The sequence below is a fragment of the Uloborus diversus genome, chromosome 9 (genome assembly GCF_026930045.1).
Source record: "Uloborus diversus isolate 005 chromosome 9, Udiv.v.3.1, whole genome shotgun sequence".
In the NCBI taxonomy this organism is placed as follows: Eukaryota; Metazoa; Arthropoda; class Arachnida; order Araneae; family Uloboridae; genus Uloborus; species Uloborus diversus.
Genome location: NC_072739.1, coordinates 85,797,826 through 85,815,396, shown reverse-complemented (window position 1 = coordinate 85,815,396; position 17,571 = coordinate 85,797,826). Strand labels below are relative to the sequence as shown.

The following is a 17,571-nucleotide window of genomic DNA, read 5'->3' as shown; positions in this document are numbered from 1 at the left end:
TATGATTTTTATTTATTTATTTTTTTTTTTTTTTTTTTTTTCAGGTTGTGTTAATTTTTACAGAAATTTTCTGAATCAAGTGTGTGTGGCAAATGGTCTTGTATGTATATTTTTTTCACATGTGAAGGCTTTTCCTCTTGTTAAGAAATATTTCCTTTTTATTCCACTTGAAACTGCACATGTCTTTCCACATTTTTGCACTGTTCTTGTACAACTGTGCCAATTCTTCTGTGTTGTATAATGCACAAATTATCTTGCCTTAACATTTGTGCCTTTTAATAATATTGAAATTTGGTACTTGTGCCAAAGATGTTATCTCCATAAACTTTTTGATGGATATTTATAGAACATGTCTGTATAATTAGTCTTTTAAGAGTTTTGAAATTATGCTGAGATTTAAAACTTTGAGATTGCTTTATTTCATAAAAATGTTGAATATTATGGAAAATATCATTGCTCCCCCACCTTTTCTTTTCTGTCTCTTTGTCAAATAGAAAGAAAAAAATATTAGATGTTGCTTCCTGTTTTTCATTTTATCGATTTACTTACATAATATGACCTCCTATATCCAAAACAAATAAATAGAAAGGCATAAATTAGTTGATTGTAAAAAAACAAACAAAATTAACACTACCTCCAAAAGAAAAAAAAATGTGTTTACATGTTCCACTGAACAATTAACTTTTCAGGCCATTTTCATCCACAAAAAGAGTTACTCATGCTTATAGTTTTTTCAGTACAATCTATTGCATTTATTTTGGGTATGAGAGGTTTTATTATTTTACTGAATTGCTCCTAAGCTTTAGTACTCTGTACAAAATGGCTGTAGGGATTAACATAAATATTTTAGACTGATAGACTTGCATGTTTATTAATTTGTTTCATTGTTCATTCTTTCCTTATAGTTTATATCTCCCTCACTATTTCTTTCCCCCAGCCTTCATTTTTGCAATATTTTCTTCCCCAGTTTTTTAAAACTAATTCAAAGCTTTCTTCTAATAAAGCTTTAAACTAATTCAATATTTAAAAGTCACTAGTTATAGTGTAATTTCATCGTCTTCCATTTAAGCTTTTCATTTTAGAAATTACAATTTGAACTGGTTCGCATGTGTATTTGTATTATACTGTATTATATTTCAACAGCAGTGGATATATATTTTTTATCCTTCTATTTAGATATGTTCAAATTTAAAAAGCTTTTTCTGAGCTATATTTCATAGCTGTGAAAATTGTTTTTTGACATTATTTGTAATATATAATGTGTTTGAAATAGTTAAAATAATTTACTTTTTGAAATGTGTTTCGTATTTTTGTATTCAAAATAACATTTTATTATTTTGAATTAAAGTGTATTCAAAGTTTTTCATGTAAATCTTTTGCGTGTAAATATTTTGTCGCGGGCATATTATTGTACAGGGAACATATTGAATATTTTGCAATGTATTTTTATAGTCTTATTTTAACAAATTCGATTTTTAAAAAATGCAATGATGAAAAATATTTTGTTAGACAACTATTTTAAATATTCTTGGCAACCGTAAAATTTGAAACAAAGGTCATCAGAGCAAGATAATCAGAGATTTAAATAAGAATAGAAAAATTGTTATTTGTGTGTGTGTGAGAGAAACATTTCAGCATGAAATTTTCACTCTGATAATTCAATATATATATATTACAGTATTGAGTACTAGGAATGAAGTTTCACATAATATTTGCTACTCCATTTTTGAACTTTTGTATTCACTTTATACAAATATTCACTAGGTGGATAAAAAAGAATAATCATTTAGTACAGTTTTATAGTAAAAATATGTATTTTTAACAATAAATGGCGTGTAGAAGCTGAGTGACTAAGAAAATTAATAATGAAAGTGCACTTCTTTTTCAAGCAAAGTAAGTGCAACATGCGTAAATCTATAATAAGAATAAAATGTTGAAGTAGCGGTACTTTGAATCCCCCCCTCCCCTTTAGAAATCAAATTTAACATTCATAGCTTTATTAACTAAATGTGAGCAGTGAAACTCAAAAGTGCTTGATTATAAAGAAAAGCAACATATAAATTGATATTAAATCCGAAAATTTTAACCATCCTGTTTTCTTAAGACAAAAGAATCCTTAGGGCTTTGTGTAACTATTTTATAATTGTTTATACAACAGTTATAAAATAATTACCTCTAAAAATTTATCTTCTGTATCGTTGATTTTTCAAACAAGTGTTGTAATAAATGCCTCTTTTTTTTTTTTAAATAATACTTAGTTGATTATTCCCAATCCGCCAAAAGCTGGCCTTAATAAGGGAAATATTGTGTGTCAGAAATGACTTTTAGTATAAGTCTGCAGAATTGTTTGTTTCTTTTGTATTTAATAGTTCCAAGACCTCAACCACACCTGAAAATTTTCATGTCATGTTATGGGGATAATTAACTTAGATAGATCGGATCTTGCTAGTTAAAAGGGAAAATTGAGATTATCTTTTGCTAATGTTTAAGTAATTTCCATTACTGTGCCAAGTTATACATTGTAATAATTCAAAATTTAAATAGTCAAGCTTGTTTTGAATAGTTCAGTAAAATTTATTACTTTTAAAGCAGTTTTTCAAAAATTTGTGATATATTTTCATCTTCTCACATATTAGTTGTGAGTTTACATCATTAATTATTTTGAGATTTCATCTGTTCTGATGTCATGCGTAGTTCTTTCTTGCAAACTTCATTTGAAAGATGTTGCATTTATCTATCTACCTTCTACATTCCTATATTGTACCAGTTAAATAAACGAAGATTTTTTTTTAAACTTTTATGAACTGTAAGATGTTTCGATATTTTATTAATATCTATATACACATGTACTGTATAAAAAGTTTAAATAAAATATTTTATCTGATGTCTTGGTTAACTAATGATTTTTTCTGCTATCTTGTCGCATTTATTGACAGTTTGATGTAAGATTTTATCACTGGGAACAAAAAATTTATTTTATGTGATTGTATGTGTTTTAACATAAGCCGTGACAAATACAATAAAATTCATTTCCATAGTAACTATGTGTTGTGTGTTTGGGAAGTATTTGCTTCATGTAATTGAATCTCTTTACTACCAGTGCCATTGAATACAATATTCATTTTTATTAGTTGGTCTACAGGATCTGAAATACAGAAGTTTTTGTTTATAGCACTCAGTCTAAAGTCAAATTCTACTTAATGCTGGGTTCGTAATACTGGGAGGTCAAAAGGTTCAAATTCAATGGAAGTTTCAACGGAAAACAGCAAAAAAATCAGGGCCACCCAAATGTAAATACATCCATTTCTTAAAGCCATGGTGGGAGGCAATTAACCACCCCCTCACACCCTAAATGACGAGCCTAATCAGGTGGCAGCAAGTCGAGTCCCACTCACCACCCTACTCAATCAACCAATTTGGGTGGGATTCATTATGTTGAAGTTCTTTAAATTCTGAATTTGTGTCAAATGTTCTTCATCTTATATTTTCTATGTAAACCTTCTCGGTTCTCGCGCTTGCGACATTTTCCTTCAGCCTCTGTCACAAGTTATGTTCATCTGTCTACTGATTGAGTGTGCTGTCAAATATTCAAGTTATGGCAGGGCTTACGCTTTCAATGAATTTTAAACATCCATTTTAATGGTTTACTTATTTTTCCATTATGTTTAAAATGACTTGAGACTCACCATGTGGAGGTAGGAGCAAGTCTATTCCCCCCCCCCCCCCACACACACACACATCCTAACCAACCAATCAATTTGTGTGTGCTTTTTCTGTTAAAGTTCTTTAAGTTCTGACGTAGTTTCAAATTTTTCATCAAAGATCTTGATCTGAATGTTGTCCACTTAATAGAACCATCTGTGTTTTTATGCCCGCAAACTTTTCTACCAGTCTGTCACAACTTTTACACATCTCTCTACTAACTGAGTATGGCACGGAAATTTCACCTTTTTGATGAAATTTCCCTACCCCGAGCACAGAAAAATTTCAACTATACTTCATTCCAGTTTATTTTGGCACTGGAGGGAAAGGTATGAGATGTGCGACTCCACATTGAGAAGTAGTTCTCGTAAATTTGGAGGTTTAAAAGGGTGTAAATTGACAAATGATGTGAAAAAAAATAGAGAATGTGTGTGGTTGTGTTAAATATATTTAATTTAAGGATTTGATAATGAAAGGAAAATCAAACCGCTGTAACTTGACTTCTGTCTTGGTGAAGACTTGAGTTTTGAAGGTCAACCTTGGCATGCTCCCCGTGGACCCGGCAAACTCTAGAACTTGCTTCTCCCCACTTCGTATCACATGGGGAAAAGCATCTGATTGTCATTATGACTCTTAAATGAGCATCTCCACAATGTGGTCAAAGTATTTCCGTCTGGTCTGTTGTCATTTATGCTTTCCATTGTTATTTCCAAGCAATTGAACATATTTTTTAAAAAAAATTCCGTGAGTAAGAAATAAAAAATAAAATGAAAACATTAGTTTTCAATTATTTACTTGCTGCAATTACAAATACATTGGTTTTTTTTTCTTTGAATTTGAGATTTATTACTTGGTAGTTTTAAATAGCTTTCGTTTTTTACATAAAAAACCCGAACTTCAAGAAAATTGTGAAAAAAATATAAAAAACGCGAATTTTGTTTGAATGTAACAAATACTTGTCACGTGAAAGGGTGCATTACAAATCCTTGTTACGGCGAAAGTCTTTTTTGGATCGTTTGAAAGTTTATGGAGGGGGGAAAAAATAACCCTCTCACGTATGTACAGATATATTTCTCTCATTTGGAAAAAGAGTACCACAATACGAAACTTTTAATTTTCTTTTTTTTTTCACTTGAAGGTCTTCAAAAGACGTTATCTTCTTTGGAAAATAATGACAGATTTTTTGTTCGAATATTAACCACTAGAGAGCACAGCAAACTTACTTTTCTTAATGCAAATGGCCTGAAGAGTTCAACTTCAAAAGCTCTTCCTGTAAAATTTCTTTTTTTCGTATTGTGGCACTCTCCTTCCAAGTGAGCGGTATATATTCCCAATTAATGGAGAGGAAATGCTGGATGAAGAAGTTTTACATTTTCATTTTAGAAACTTACACATCTCCCTCGAAATTATTCTGCCCCCCCCCCCCCCCGCTCCAGGCATAGGCGTTGGAGCTGGGTGAGTTTGAGCTCCCCCTGGAATATTTCAGACCGGCTCAGCTCCCCCGGAAAAATTCTCGCACAGTAGCTTTCTGTCATACATTTTTTACCTCAAACCTGTTTCAAAAATGTGATCTGCCTTTTCAAAGAATTTCCACCCAATAAGCAACAAAATCAGGGGACAGACGGAGTGGTCAGTGCACTTGAGTCCACCTTCACCCTTTTTCTCACTGTTTACACATCTCTTGATTGCCGGAAGAAGATTAAAATAATTTTAGACAAGCTATCCTACCGGCTACGGAAAAGTGGGCTTTGCCCCGCGGCCTGCAAAAATCAGTACCAGTACCATACCAATAGGGGTTTGCTCCCCACTTTGAGCTCGTGTTTCGAGAGCGGCATCGCAGTTTAGTTCACATTCTTATTAGTTTTGCCTCGCATACCGTTTTTTTTGTCGCGTGATCACAAAAGAATAGTGAGTCAGTTTTGCATTTAAATATGAATAATATGGAATGTGATACAGACATAACTATAAAAAAGGTTACTAAGGTAAGCAACTTGTTCAAATCAAGTGATTTCAACTTTCCAAAAAACTTATCTCATTTTAAGATATCTGACTTCTTAGGCACAATATAAAGAATTTCCAGCGGAGTCCTTTGAAACTGGTTGATTGAAATAAACTTGCAAAATTTTACGTGAAAGTTAAACTCAAAGACCAATTGGTATTGTTCTTTATTCATTGCAATTACCTACATTAAAAAATAAATAAAGAACTCGGGGAGGGGGGGGATCCCCATTTACAAACAAATTTTTTTATTTATTTTTTACTCCGTCGTTTATTTCTCTGTTTGATCATTTTTCACTCCTTCATAAAAAGTTAAGCCCCGAACAAAGAAAATTCTTTAAAGAATTCCCGAAAGTCTAATTATGTAGTTACAAAACAATGAACAGTCCTAAACTAATTCTCGAGGGATCATGAACGTACATATATTTCGGGTTTAAATTCTATGTTTCGATCAAAAGGTACATCAGATCGCAAAAATGTCATTGTTCGATGATCTATCGAAACCGAAAGTAATCTGTTGCCAGATAGAGAACCCGTAGCGCCCGAAATAGATATTATTCAAACAAATTTTTTATTTATTTTTTGATGGGAAATATCAAAAGAAACAACATAAATCAGCGGCATACTCAGAAATTAATTTTGGGGGCGCAAATCATTGCTGTGATAAAAAAAAACGCATTTTTTAAAACTATCCCACTGTAAAAAATTTAAAAAAAAAAAAAAAAATATGCCCGTTACTTTGTTTCATTTTAAACCGTCAGGGATAGATTTTTTTCATGAAGTTATAAAATTGCAAAGATAAGTATCATTCAAAGAATACTAAAGTTACTTACACTACAGGAACAAAAATTCACATAAATCAAAATCGGTGAAATCTTTATTATTATAATATTCTTAAAATCTTTCAATGATTATAAAAACAGTTACCATGTAAAAATCTGTTTTGAAAGGTGCGAGTTTATTGAAATGAAAAATTTTGAACATAATACTTTACGAAGTTAGAGTTATTCATATTTTTTGCTTTCCTAATTTAAGATGTTTTTTGTCACTTACAGATATATTTTCATGCCAAAATTGTAACTTTTCATTTATTATTTTTCATTTATTAAAAAATCTACAATATTTTAGTTTCTCTCAAAGACTTTTACTAAAATTTATCTGAATAATAAAATATATAACGAACACTTCATTTTAACACATTTCTAATACATAAAAAGTAGTCGAAAACTTTGTACTGCATAGTGAATAAAATATGACAACGTATATAAAGTACAAATTGATAATGGAAAAAGGTTAAAAAAAGAGCAGCTGTTAAGAGCTGTCATCCAAGATACGTGACAAAAAGTTGTAATGATTGAACAGGAGCTTTTTGATTTACATTTACGTGTTTCTAATTCCAGTCGTCATTTTGAATTTTTTGACAGGAGGTCTTGGCAGAGAGCTGCTTTTTATTCAAACAAACACAAATCAGTACTTAATAAAAAGTTAACCAGTTTATGTAAAGTTTCTTCTAATCTTACAACGTATAACTTACCAAAAGTTAATGTTAATGCTGTCGTCAATCTTTCAGATGTTTCCTTATATTCTGTTCAAGTTAATGCTTTAAAATTCAATAGTAATTTTGCGGCTCCATCTAAACGACTCCATCGTTTCCTCTTTTAATTGCTCCGGTCGAAAAGGCCTTTAAATTTAGTACTTTAACTTCCACACAGAAGGATTCAATCCGTCAGCTCATTTCTAACAACATCAACTTCAATTCACAGTTCCATAACAACAAGCTTCCTTATATATTATTTCTGTAGCCTGTTTTTGGTTTCTACGCCAGATCTTCCTCAATTCTTGATCGATTTCTTTGATTTACGCCTTATTTTAAAGCTAATGGTGCTGGCTACTGACGAAAAATAGACCCACGATCTAAAAATTGTTTTTTTCATCCGAAAAACCTGTTTTAAAGAACCAGAATGAGGTTTTCGGTTAAACTTATAACTTTAATTTGCGCTATGACCGACCGAGCTAAATAGCATGATCGGCAGAGCGTTCTCTTCGTAACCAGGAGAATGCGTGTTCGGGCCCACGTCCGGACAATCTGCAACAAAAAGTTAGAGAAATATCGCGTATTACATGAACCCTTAATTAAGTGAATAACAACTATGAAGGAATAGAATAAATAAGAAGGAAACGCTCCTTGCTGATATGAAAACTTGAAGTGACTTTGTGCTAAATTACTTCGGAATTGTACGTTTTTTTTTTTCTTTTTAAGCTTTGGCTCTAGTAAGAAAATTAAAGCATAATGTAAGCGAAAATATAAGTAACAGGTTTAAGATTTCAGACTACAATAAAATTGTTTTTTGTTCAGAAAAAAATAATAAATCGTATATTGAAATATATATTCTTCTAATGAGTTTTTGACTCTTTGTACAAATAAAAAAATTACTACCTCAATTGGAAGGGTAAAATATATATTTTTTCTTCTTTTTGCAAAAAAACAAATAGCTTATCACATTTTTACTACATTCGAAAAGCTACGCTTAAAAAAGAGCATAGTTTAATTTATTTTGTATTTTAACCGTGCTGTTAAATGATGAACACGTGCTGCCATCTAAGTCATAACGGTTCAAGCAGCCTGCGGTAACAAATTGTAAAAATTTTCAAAAATAAAACCATTTTTCTTCAATATCTTATCTTATATATTATTCCCCTCTCATTTTAAAACTTATCAGGCTGGCTAATGACGAAAAATAGACTTACGGTCAAAAAATCAAGTTTTCGAAAACATCTCTTGCTGTTTCAAAACCTTGATGCCTGCAGTTCTTATGAATTTCTTTTTTTTTTTTTTTTTTTTTTTTTTTCAGTAAAGTTCTAATGCAGTTTTCCAATTTTTTACGTCGCTTTCGGCAAAAAAAAAAAAAAAAAAAAAAAAAGCCTGTGTGTGTGTGTTCATATTTTAATAGAGCTTAAAAGCACCGGACTTAGTTGTTCGGTTAAACTGATAAGTTTTTTTCGGTAGAGCGTTCGGCTATAAACTATCTGAACTTCGGGCAAGCTTGGTCTGTCCGACATAATATCAAATTTATATTAGTATTACGCATTACATGTACACATAACATACACACGTAATAAAATAAATGCAGTGGGAATGCTACTTGGTGTTTTGACTCCTTTATGCAGGCTGCAGTTATCATTCGGATAAGTTGACTGTTAATCGAAAGGTGTTTTTCCCTTTTTTTAAGCTTTGACTACATCCAGACCACTCAGCATAATGTAAGCATAAAAAAGTATTAGAATTACCTAAAGGAAATCCTTTTTGCGCAGAAAAACATTTTCATTGTATGCTGAAATGTAGATGTTTCCAATAGCAATGTTCGACCTTTTGTACAAATGAAAAAATACTCCGCCAAATTAAAACTACGAGTTTCACTCAGTAAACCTTTAATTTTTTATTCGCGCGAATACGATATAAAGCATTAAAATTATTATCAGCTTCATTAGCAAGAAATCATTTTCTACTCCTCTGCTTTCTGCTGAAAAAAAAAAAAAACATTTTGTCTACGTTCGAAAAATCACACTTAAAAAACGGACTCAATTCAACTGGTTTTGTTTCTGAATTTTAAGTGTTCGATTAAAAGAGAAACATGTGCGGGCATTTAAGCCGTAACGGTTAAAGCAACCTTCTATGTGAAATAGTTCAATATTCAAAGATAAAAACACTTATTTTCAGTCTAATTTATTACTTCTCTAGAATGTTTGTTTTAATCGCTACGTGAGATCTTCGTCATTCTTTATTCAAATTCCATGCTTTACGAATAATTTTAAATCGTATCATGCTGGTTAATGACAAAACATGGAAGCATGATCTTATTATTATTATTATTATTATTATTTTTTTTTTTTTTGGCAAAAAGCTTTTTTGCTGTTTTTTACTACGCATTCCTTCAATGAATAGCTTTCAAAAAGGAAGGCGCACATACTAGGTTTGTTGGGGTCGGGTTGTTAATCAGACTGGCGCCAATTCGAATCCGTGCCAATAAATATCTCTTTAATGTTTCTTTTTTTCCCGTCAGATGCTCACATGGGCAGGACTGTATTTGCCACAACCTGTTTTTTCACATGCACAATTATTGCTTTTTCACGAGTCACTACTCAGCCACACTTTTAATGATATTTATGTTTGCATTGAAAATATGTACGACCAAAAGGTGAACGATGATCAAATTATCACTAAGTTGTATTTAACGAGGTTTTGTTACTGATTGTCCGAAAAACTCTAATCGGACTTCGAATCAGTACACTCGTAACACATATCGCACAAATACATTTATTCACAGGACACAGCACATAACAAGAAAATATTTACACAAGACATAATTTCATAGCAAATTTGCCTAACTAATGCTCAAAACTCGAAAATAAAACTCAATAACTCAAAATGAAACTCAATAACTCACTATTTCATTTTATAAAATCTCTCAAGTGTTTCTCGCTTCTCAATAGTCTAAATACGCCATCCAAACTAACATTTTTAAACAAACTAACATTTTTTCAACTCTAATCACCAAAACTCTTATCGCACGCACATTCTAAAGATATTTTGTTGCCAGCTCTCAGAAAACAAAAACTAAATAAAAACAATTTCAATTACGCATTTCACTAGTAAAATACAATAAAATCATTATAACGAGGAATCTCTTAACATTCTCCCACCTTGCAATATGAAATTTACTAATTTGTATTGCAACACAAAACCTAAGAAATATCAATTAGATCAAAGAAATTATAACAGTTCAAATGAAACAGAGGTTTACATCTTTAAACGTTCAGGTACTCTAATCTTTCTCCCATATCTGGTTTCTTTCAAAAGGGGCCGAGTGTTGTTAGATGTTTCTTCTCCCACAAACACGTCTGAAGGTATCCCAGGCTCTTTTCTCGTTCCTGAGAAAAAGGTTGTTTCTTCAGAGGTCTCTTTGACCAGCGAAAGTAATTTCAAAGAACTAACTTCAGTCGCAGATAGTTCTAAGGGATATAGTCTTTGAAATGGCCGCAGGCTCTCTCCTTGTTGTGTCTTTACTCTGGCTACTCTGGAATGGCCATCTGCTCCAGGATAGATTTTTATTACTACTCCAAGAGGCCAGTCATTACGCTTGGATCCGTCACTCCCTATTAAAACGATATCACCAACTTCTAATGAGTTAACTTTCCTATAGCCTTGGTTAATTAGAAGTGCAAAATATTCATTTCTAAATCTTTGTCGTAAGTCTTCTCTTAATTTCTGTAGATATTTGGACCTTCTTGTCAACAAGGTTCTGTCTACCACATCTAGATCAGCATTTTCAATCTTGGTGCAGTTGTCACTTACCAGAAACATAGCCGGAGTTAAGGGCATCAGTTGATCTGGTGAACTTGATATGTATGTCAACGGTCTCGAGTTGATGATTGCTTCACAGTCGCATAATATTGTTGAAAGCTCCTCGTAGTTAACAGAAGATTTACCTAGCATTTTTCTTAAAAGGCCTTTCAGCATCCCAACCATGCGCTCCCACCAACCACCCCACCAGGCAGCGGTTGGTGGAATGAACTTCCAAGAAATCTGTCTTGTGGTGGAATAAGAGCTTATTTTATTCCAGTCGAGCGTCTTTAGCACATTGTTCGTTCCAACAAAACTCATGCCGTTGTCGGTGTAGAGAACAGCAATTCTTCCTCTTCGAGCTACGAATCGTCTTAATGCTAAGATGAATGACTCTGTTGACATTGACTTAACTAGCTCAAAATGTACAGCTCGGTAAACCGCACATGTAAATAAAATGATCCAGGCCTTTTCTCCTGATCGCAAATACAAAGGCCCGGCATAATCAGCCCCGGAAACTTCAAAAACACCTGCATGGGTGACTCTGTCTCTTGGTAATGGGGCGAATGGCACTTCCAGAGGTTTAGCTGTATGGCGTTTACATATAACACAGTTAGAAATCACTTGCTTAGCTAACTTCCTGACGCCTAATATCCAATATTTTTCTCTTAATCTCACTAATAAAGTAGACAGTCCTGCGTGGAAAGATTTTTTATGTTCTTCAGTCACCATTTTCAATACCGCTTTATGTTTTGAAGGTAACAGAATAGGACTCTTAAACTCTTCTGTTTCCTCACAATCAAACAATCTTGTTTGTAATCGTAGTAATCCATCCTTATCTTTGAATGTTTGCAGCTTCTGCAAACGATTATCTTCATGAAATTGCTCTGACTGTATTTGCCTCATAAGTGCAATTTCAGCTCTGTTGTACTCATCAGTTGTCAACTCTCCTATTATCTTATTCTGACTGGAAATATTGTGATAAAATCTATAGATCCATCCAATTGTTCTGATTGTCTTCGTATAACTTGAAAATCGGTCACTTACAATGTTATCTGTGCATTGCACGTTGACCATAGATGATACCACGCCTCTCTTTCTTTCACTTTGAATTTCTTCTTCATCAACACAAAATTCGTCTTTTGGCCATTCTTCCGATGAGAAATACAACCATTGCGGACCTTCCCACCATTTTGACGAAAGAAGTTGACGAGCAGAACAACCTCTACTCGGAAGATCTGCTGGATTTAGTGATCCTGGGACGAACCGCCATGCATTCAAAGGAGTCAAGGATCTAATTTCCTGCACTCGGTTTTGTACAAACACTCCCCACGGCCCTTCTCTTCTCAACCATGAAAGAACGGTAGTAGAATCAGTCCAAAACACAATTTTCTCTTTTTTGAATTCTTTCAGAACTTCTACAGAAAGACGTGCTAAAATTGTGGCTCCAAGAAGCTCTAATCTTGCTATAGTCGTCTCTTTCTTTCCACAAGGTGCAATCCGAGATTTAGCTCTTAGCAGATGAACAGCTACTGAATCATTCAAACAAATTTTTATAAAAACAACAGCTGAATAGGCAGATTTACTAGCGTCGCAGAAAAAATGTAAACTATCAATTACGTATTCGCATTGCAACCATCTAGTTATCTTCAATTCTTTCAAAGTCTCCAAATTTTTCAACCATTTCAAGAATTCTTCTTCAGTATTTGTATCTACTTCTTGATCCCATGTTAATTTGCATTCCCATAACCTCTGCAGCAAAAGTTTTGGCAGTAAAGTAACCGGACAGACTATGCCTAAAGGATCAAACGTTTTATGTGCAGCAGACAAAATTGACCTCTTAGAAATTTTCATCGAAGAGGTATCAGTATCATGTGATAACTTTAAACTGAGGGTATCATTTCCACGGTCCCACATCATTCCTAGCACATTCGTGGGTTCTGAAACTTGACAGCGGGAATCCGAGTACTCCCACCCTCGTAATTCAAATTTTCTCTCCATTAATATTTCTGTAGCCGCTTGCATAAATTTATGCAACTGAGCTTCATCCTTTACGCTAACAAGACAATTGTCCACATAAAAACTGTTAGCAAGTTCTTCTACAGTTTCAACGGGATATTTCGAGGACTCAACTCGTGCCTCTTCTAGTGCTGATTCTAAATGATACTGAACCACAGATCCGAGTAAAAAAGGGCTACACGAAGCACCGAATATTACACGACAGTGCCTGAAATACTTTAGCTCAGACTTATCGTTGTACCAGAGGAATCTCAGATAATTTTTGTCCCTTTCAGATACACGGATTTGCAGAAACGCTTTACATATATCAGCAGTAACCCCTATTTTATACATACGAAAGCGTGTTAATATTGATGGAATGAATTCCATAAGGTTCATACCCTTTTCAAGGCAGTCATTTAGACTTGGTGAAGATCTCGACTTAGCGGAAGCATCGAATACTGGCCTAATGCGAGTCGTACTATTTTCTTTGACAACAGGCCGATGTGGTAAATAATGCGATGGTTCTTGAATTTCATTATAAGGAACCTCTTCAATTATTCCCTCCTTTTCCCATTCTTTGAAAACCAGGTCATAATCCTCATACAGATTTTTCGCTTTTAAGTTCTTTACTGTGTTGTTCAGTCTCTTCAAAGCCAATTCAAAATTTTCAGGCAGAGGGGGATGTTCACTCAACCAAGGCAAATCAACGATAAACCTTCCTTCATCGTCTATTCTAACAGTTCTCAAAAAATGTTCTTTAGCTGCTGCATGCAATTCATCTTGCGTTTTCTTCTCAGATGGATCCAGTATACCGATCGTTTCCAGTGACCACAAGTTTGATATACAAGTATCATTACAAATCATACTCGTTACAAGTAATGCAGTGCTTTCTCGAGATTCTAAAGTAGAGTTCTTCCCCATTAGTGTCCACCCTAGTTTAGTTTCAATTGCGGCAAGGCCACTAGGAAGTAATTTATAACCACCTGTCATCAGTTTTCCCGCAACGTCTGCTCCTATCAAAATTTCAATAGGGGCTCTACTATCATCCTCAATATGAATATTTAAGTCACAGAGTTCTTTTATACAGAGTTCATTTGTAGGTGGCTTTGTTTCACATATGACTGGTTGACTCAAAACTTCAAAATTGCAGTTATAATTACCGTTAGCACTAGTTAAATACAGTTTAAAAACTTCATGTTTACACACACCAGAATTTTTTCCTCCGAAAAGTGCATGTTTGAGACACTCTGAACCCAGGACTTCGTACTTCATCTCCTTTGCCGTATCTTTTAGAATGTATGACCTCTGGGATGCAGAATCAAAAATTGCTCTCGCTTTACGGCTCTTTCCGTTTCCTCTTATGATTATTATTAGGGTTTGCAACATCACTTTTGGTGACATTGAAATGTTTGCGAGAGCTGAATCTTGCTTTGGAGTTTCTTCTAATGCAACAACTCTTTCAGAAGACGAAGGTAAATGCGGTTGGCCACTTCTGCACAGCAAAATATGATGTCTTCTTCCACAATTAGCACATCCAGCTTTCACATTGCATTGACGAACTTGATGTCCTGTTTTGAGACATAGAAAACAGCAGTGAGATTTTCCGACTAGTAATTCTCTCTCTTTAAGCGGTATTTTCCCTGCTTTTATGCAATCATTCGAATCATGGTGATTGCCGCAAAAAATACACAGTTTCTGTTCCCGCGATGCAGTAAAAAGGTCAGCTGCTGTTGCTACTTGAGCTCTATTCCCAAACTTTAATTTATTATCATTTTTCTTTTCAATGTGTAATTTACTGTTCTCTCGAGAAGTAGATTTCACTTTAGGGCAATCGAATGACTGAGAAGCTAAAATTATTCTTTCTTCAGCCTCTACCTCATCTTGTAGGAAATCCAAAATTGATCTCAAGTCGTTCTTTTCTTCCAACTGTGAACTCAATTCATTTTCTGGAGTAACATCTCGCGTTCTCCGGTTTGTTGCTCGGCATCGTTCCCAAGCTCTCAAAGTTTCTTGTGGAAGTGATGATTCAATTAGTGGAAATAACATACAAGCATATTTGTCTCTAGTTACTCCTAGAGACTCTAATGCCCTCAATTTAGTCTCTAATAAGTCGTATAACACTCGAAGAGATTTGGTTTGAGCACTTTCTCTCTGAAGAACTAATGCTAATAGATCTCTTACATAGATCTGTATCAGCAATTCTTCTTTTCCAAATCTACTCTTTAGCTGATTTAATGCTTTTTCATAGCTATCTCCTCCAGGCGGGAAACTTTTGATTAAATCCTCAGCAATGCTACCTTTAACCATACTTTGTGACAAATAAGAAAACTTGTCATGTAGGTCCAAGTTGGAGTCTTTATCGATCTTTTGAAACTGTCCCCAAAATCCGAGCCAGTTTCTTATATCTCCATTGAATGACGGGAGCCGTATCTTAGGATACCGTAACAGAGTATTTTTCTGCGATGTATTTGCACTTGAAACCGAAACAGAATCTTCTTTTTCACATGATGAAAGTTTTTTGAGTTTTTGTCCTAAAACGCGCCAACGATCAATATAAATCTCGGATTGATCGAACTCAGCATCACATTCTGTTTCTGAAATATTTTCATCGCAAAGATGATTTCTAACCTTGTATTCAGTCTCAATCATTAAAAGTGCTTTTTCTTCAATTACTTTAAGTTTAAGTAATTTATCTTCATCACTTAACCAAGCTTCTTCTGCATCAAATTCATTGCAAGCTTTCGTAAATAATCTCCTGTACTGTGTCCTGTTTTTCTTAAATTCATCCATTTTTTTTTCTCAGCACGATAATTAAATTTATTTTATTCAAACAGACGAAAGAGTCCTGTCACGGACGCCAGATGTCCGAAAAACTCTAATCGGACTTCGAATCAGTACACTCGTAACACATATCGCACAAATACATTTATTCACAGGACACAGCACATAACAAGAAAATATTTACACAAGACATAATTTCATAGCAAATTTGCCTAACTAATGCTCAAAACTCGAAAATAAAACTCAATAACTCAAAATGAAACTCAATAACTCACTATTTCATTTTATAAAATCTCTCAAGTGTTTCTCGCTTCTCAATACTCTAAATACGCCATCCAAACTAACATTTTTAAACAAACTAACATTTTTTCAACTCTAATCACCAAAACTCTTATCGCACGCACATTCTAAAGATATTTTGTTGCCAGCTCTCAGAAAACAAAAACTAAATAAAAACAATTTCAATTACGCATTTCACTAGTAAAATACAATAAAATCATTATAACGAGGAATCTCTTAACACTGATGTCTTTAAATTACATGCCTTCTCTTCTGCGCTTACTTTTTTTTGGGTCTTCTTCATAATGTTCTTTCTTTGAAAATTTTAAAGAGCGAAATGTCTTATGAAACGATTCGAAGCACAGTGCGGAGTTCCGCACGGGTCGACTAGTATAATGTAACTCGTACCGTAAGAGATTTATGTGCTAACTCTGATTTAGTCATTACAAACGCTGATAATGGGGGACCAAATTGTTGTTCTAAACAAAAAAGATTATATCAACGAATGCAATAACTTAATTTTAGACGGGCCATATGAAAAAATCAAACAAGATCCTTGTGGTAAAGAATTAAAAACTATCAGTAACGCCATTAAGTCATCTCCGTTGATTCCAGATTTTCACAAAAAACGCCTGATTCCTTCTGTTGCACAATGTTCCAGATTCTATGCTTTGCCTAAAGTGCATAAACCACTCATTCCTCTCCGTCCCATTGTTTCTAACATTGGTAGTGCTTCTTATAAATTGGTCAAATTTTTAGTTTCCGTTTTTTCACCTCTTCTTTCCAGCAACTGTTTTACTGTTCGGAGCTCTCTTGACTTTGTTCGCAAACTTCGAATTTTTCAGTTAAATAACCATAGAATGGCCTCTTTTGATGTGAAATCACTCTTCACTAACGTGCCTGTTGAAGGTGCGTTAGACTGCCTTAAAATGAGATTAACTGAACATCACTTTTCCTACTTTGAGATCAATGAATTGTGCAATTTAACACGTTCTTGCTTAAAACTAAACACGTTTGTTTTCGACGGTAATTTTTTCCGGATGACTGAAGGTCTTGCTATTGGACAATTTGAGTCCAATTCTAAGTGATTTGTATATGCACTATTTCGAACTTAAATTATTTAAAATTATACAATTTGATTTTTACGTCAGGTACGTTGACGACATTTTTGTACTTTTGCACTCGTCTGTCAGTGACCTTGATAACCTTTTATCCATCCTAAAAACTATTGACCCACATATTCAATTTACGGTTGAATTGGAATCTGGTAATCATCTTTCTTTTCTTGATGTGTCCATCACTCATCATGACAATACGTTTACAACTACTGTTTTCCGTAAACCCTTTACTGTTTCTCTTCCCCCTCACAAGTTATCCGTTCATCCTCCTAAACAAAAATTGGCTGCTTTTAGATCTTTTATTTACCGTGCTTTAGCCATTTGTTCAAATTCCAATTTACTTTCATCAGA

The 17,571-nt window shown here is 33.8% G+C and overlaps 2 protein-coding genes across 2 annotated transcripts in view; one reads left to right on the top strand and one right to left on the bottom strand.

The window, feature by feature from the left end:
- LOC129229212 (guanine nucleotide-binding protein G(i) subunit alpha) overlaps positions 1-2,884 on the top strand; it is a 67,846-nt gene extending 64,962 nt beyond the window's left edge. Inside the window, exon 9 of the mRNA XM_054863473.1 lies at positions 45-2,884. The gene's annotated coding sequence lies outside the window, so the exon portion shown is untranslated. The remainder of the gene's footprint in view (positions 1-44) is intronic.
- Positions 2,885-10,498: 7,614 nt separating this feature from the next.
- On the bottom strand, positions 10,499-15,832 carry LOC129230357 (uncharacterized). The gene has a single exon (XM_054864754.1). It carries the CDS (start codon positions 15,830-15,832, stop codon positions 10,499-10,501), a length of 5,334 nt encoding a protein of 1,777 aa, XP_054720729.1.
- Between the last annotated feature and the right edge of the window lie 1,739 nt (positions 15,833-17,571).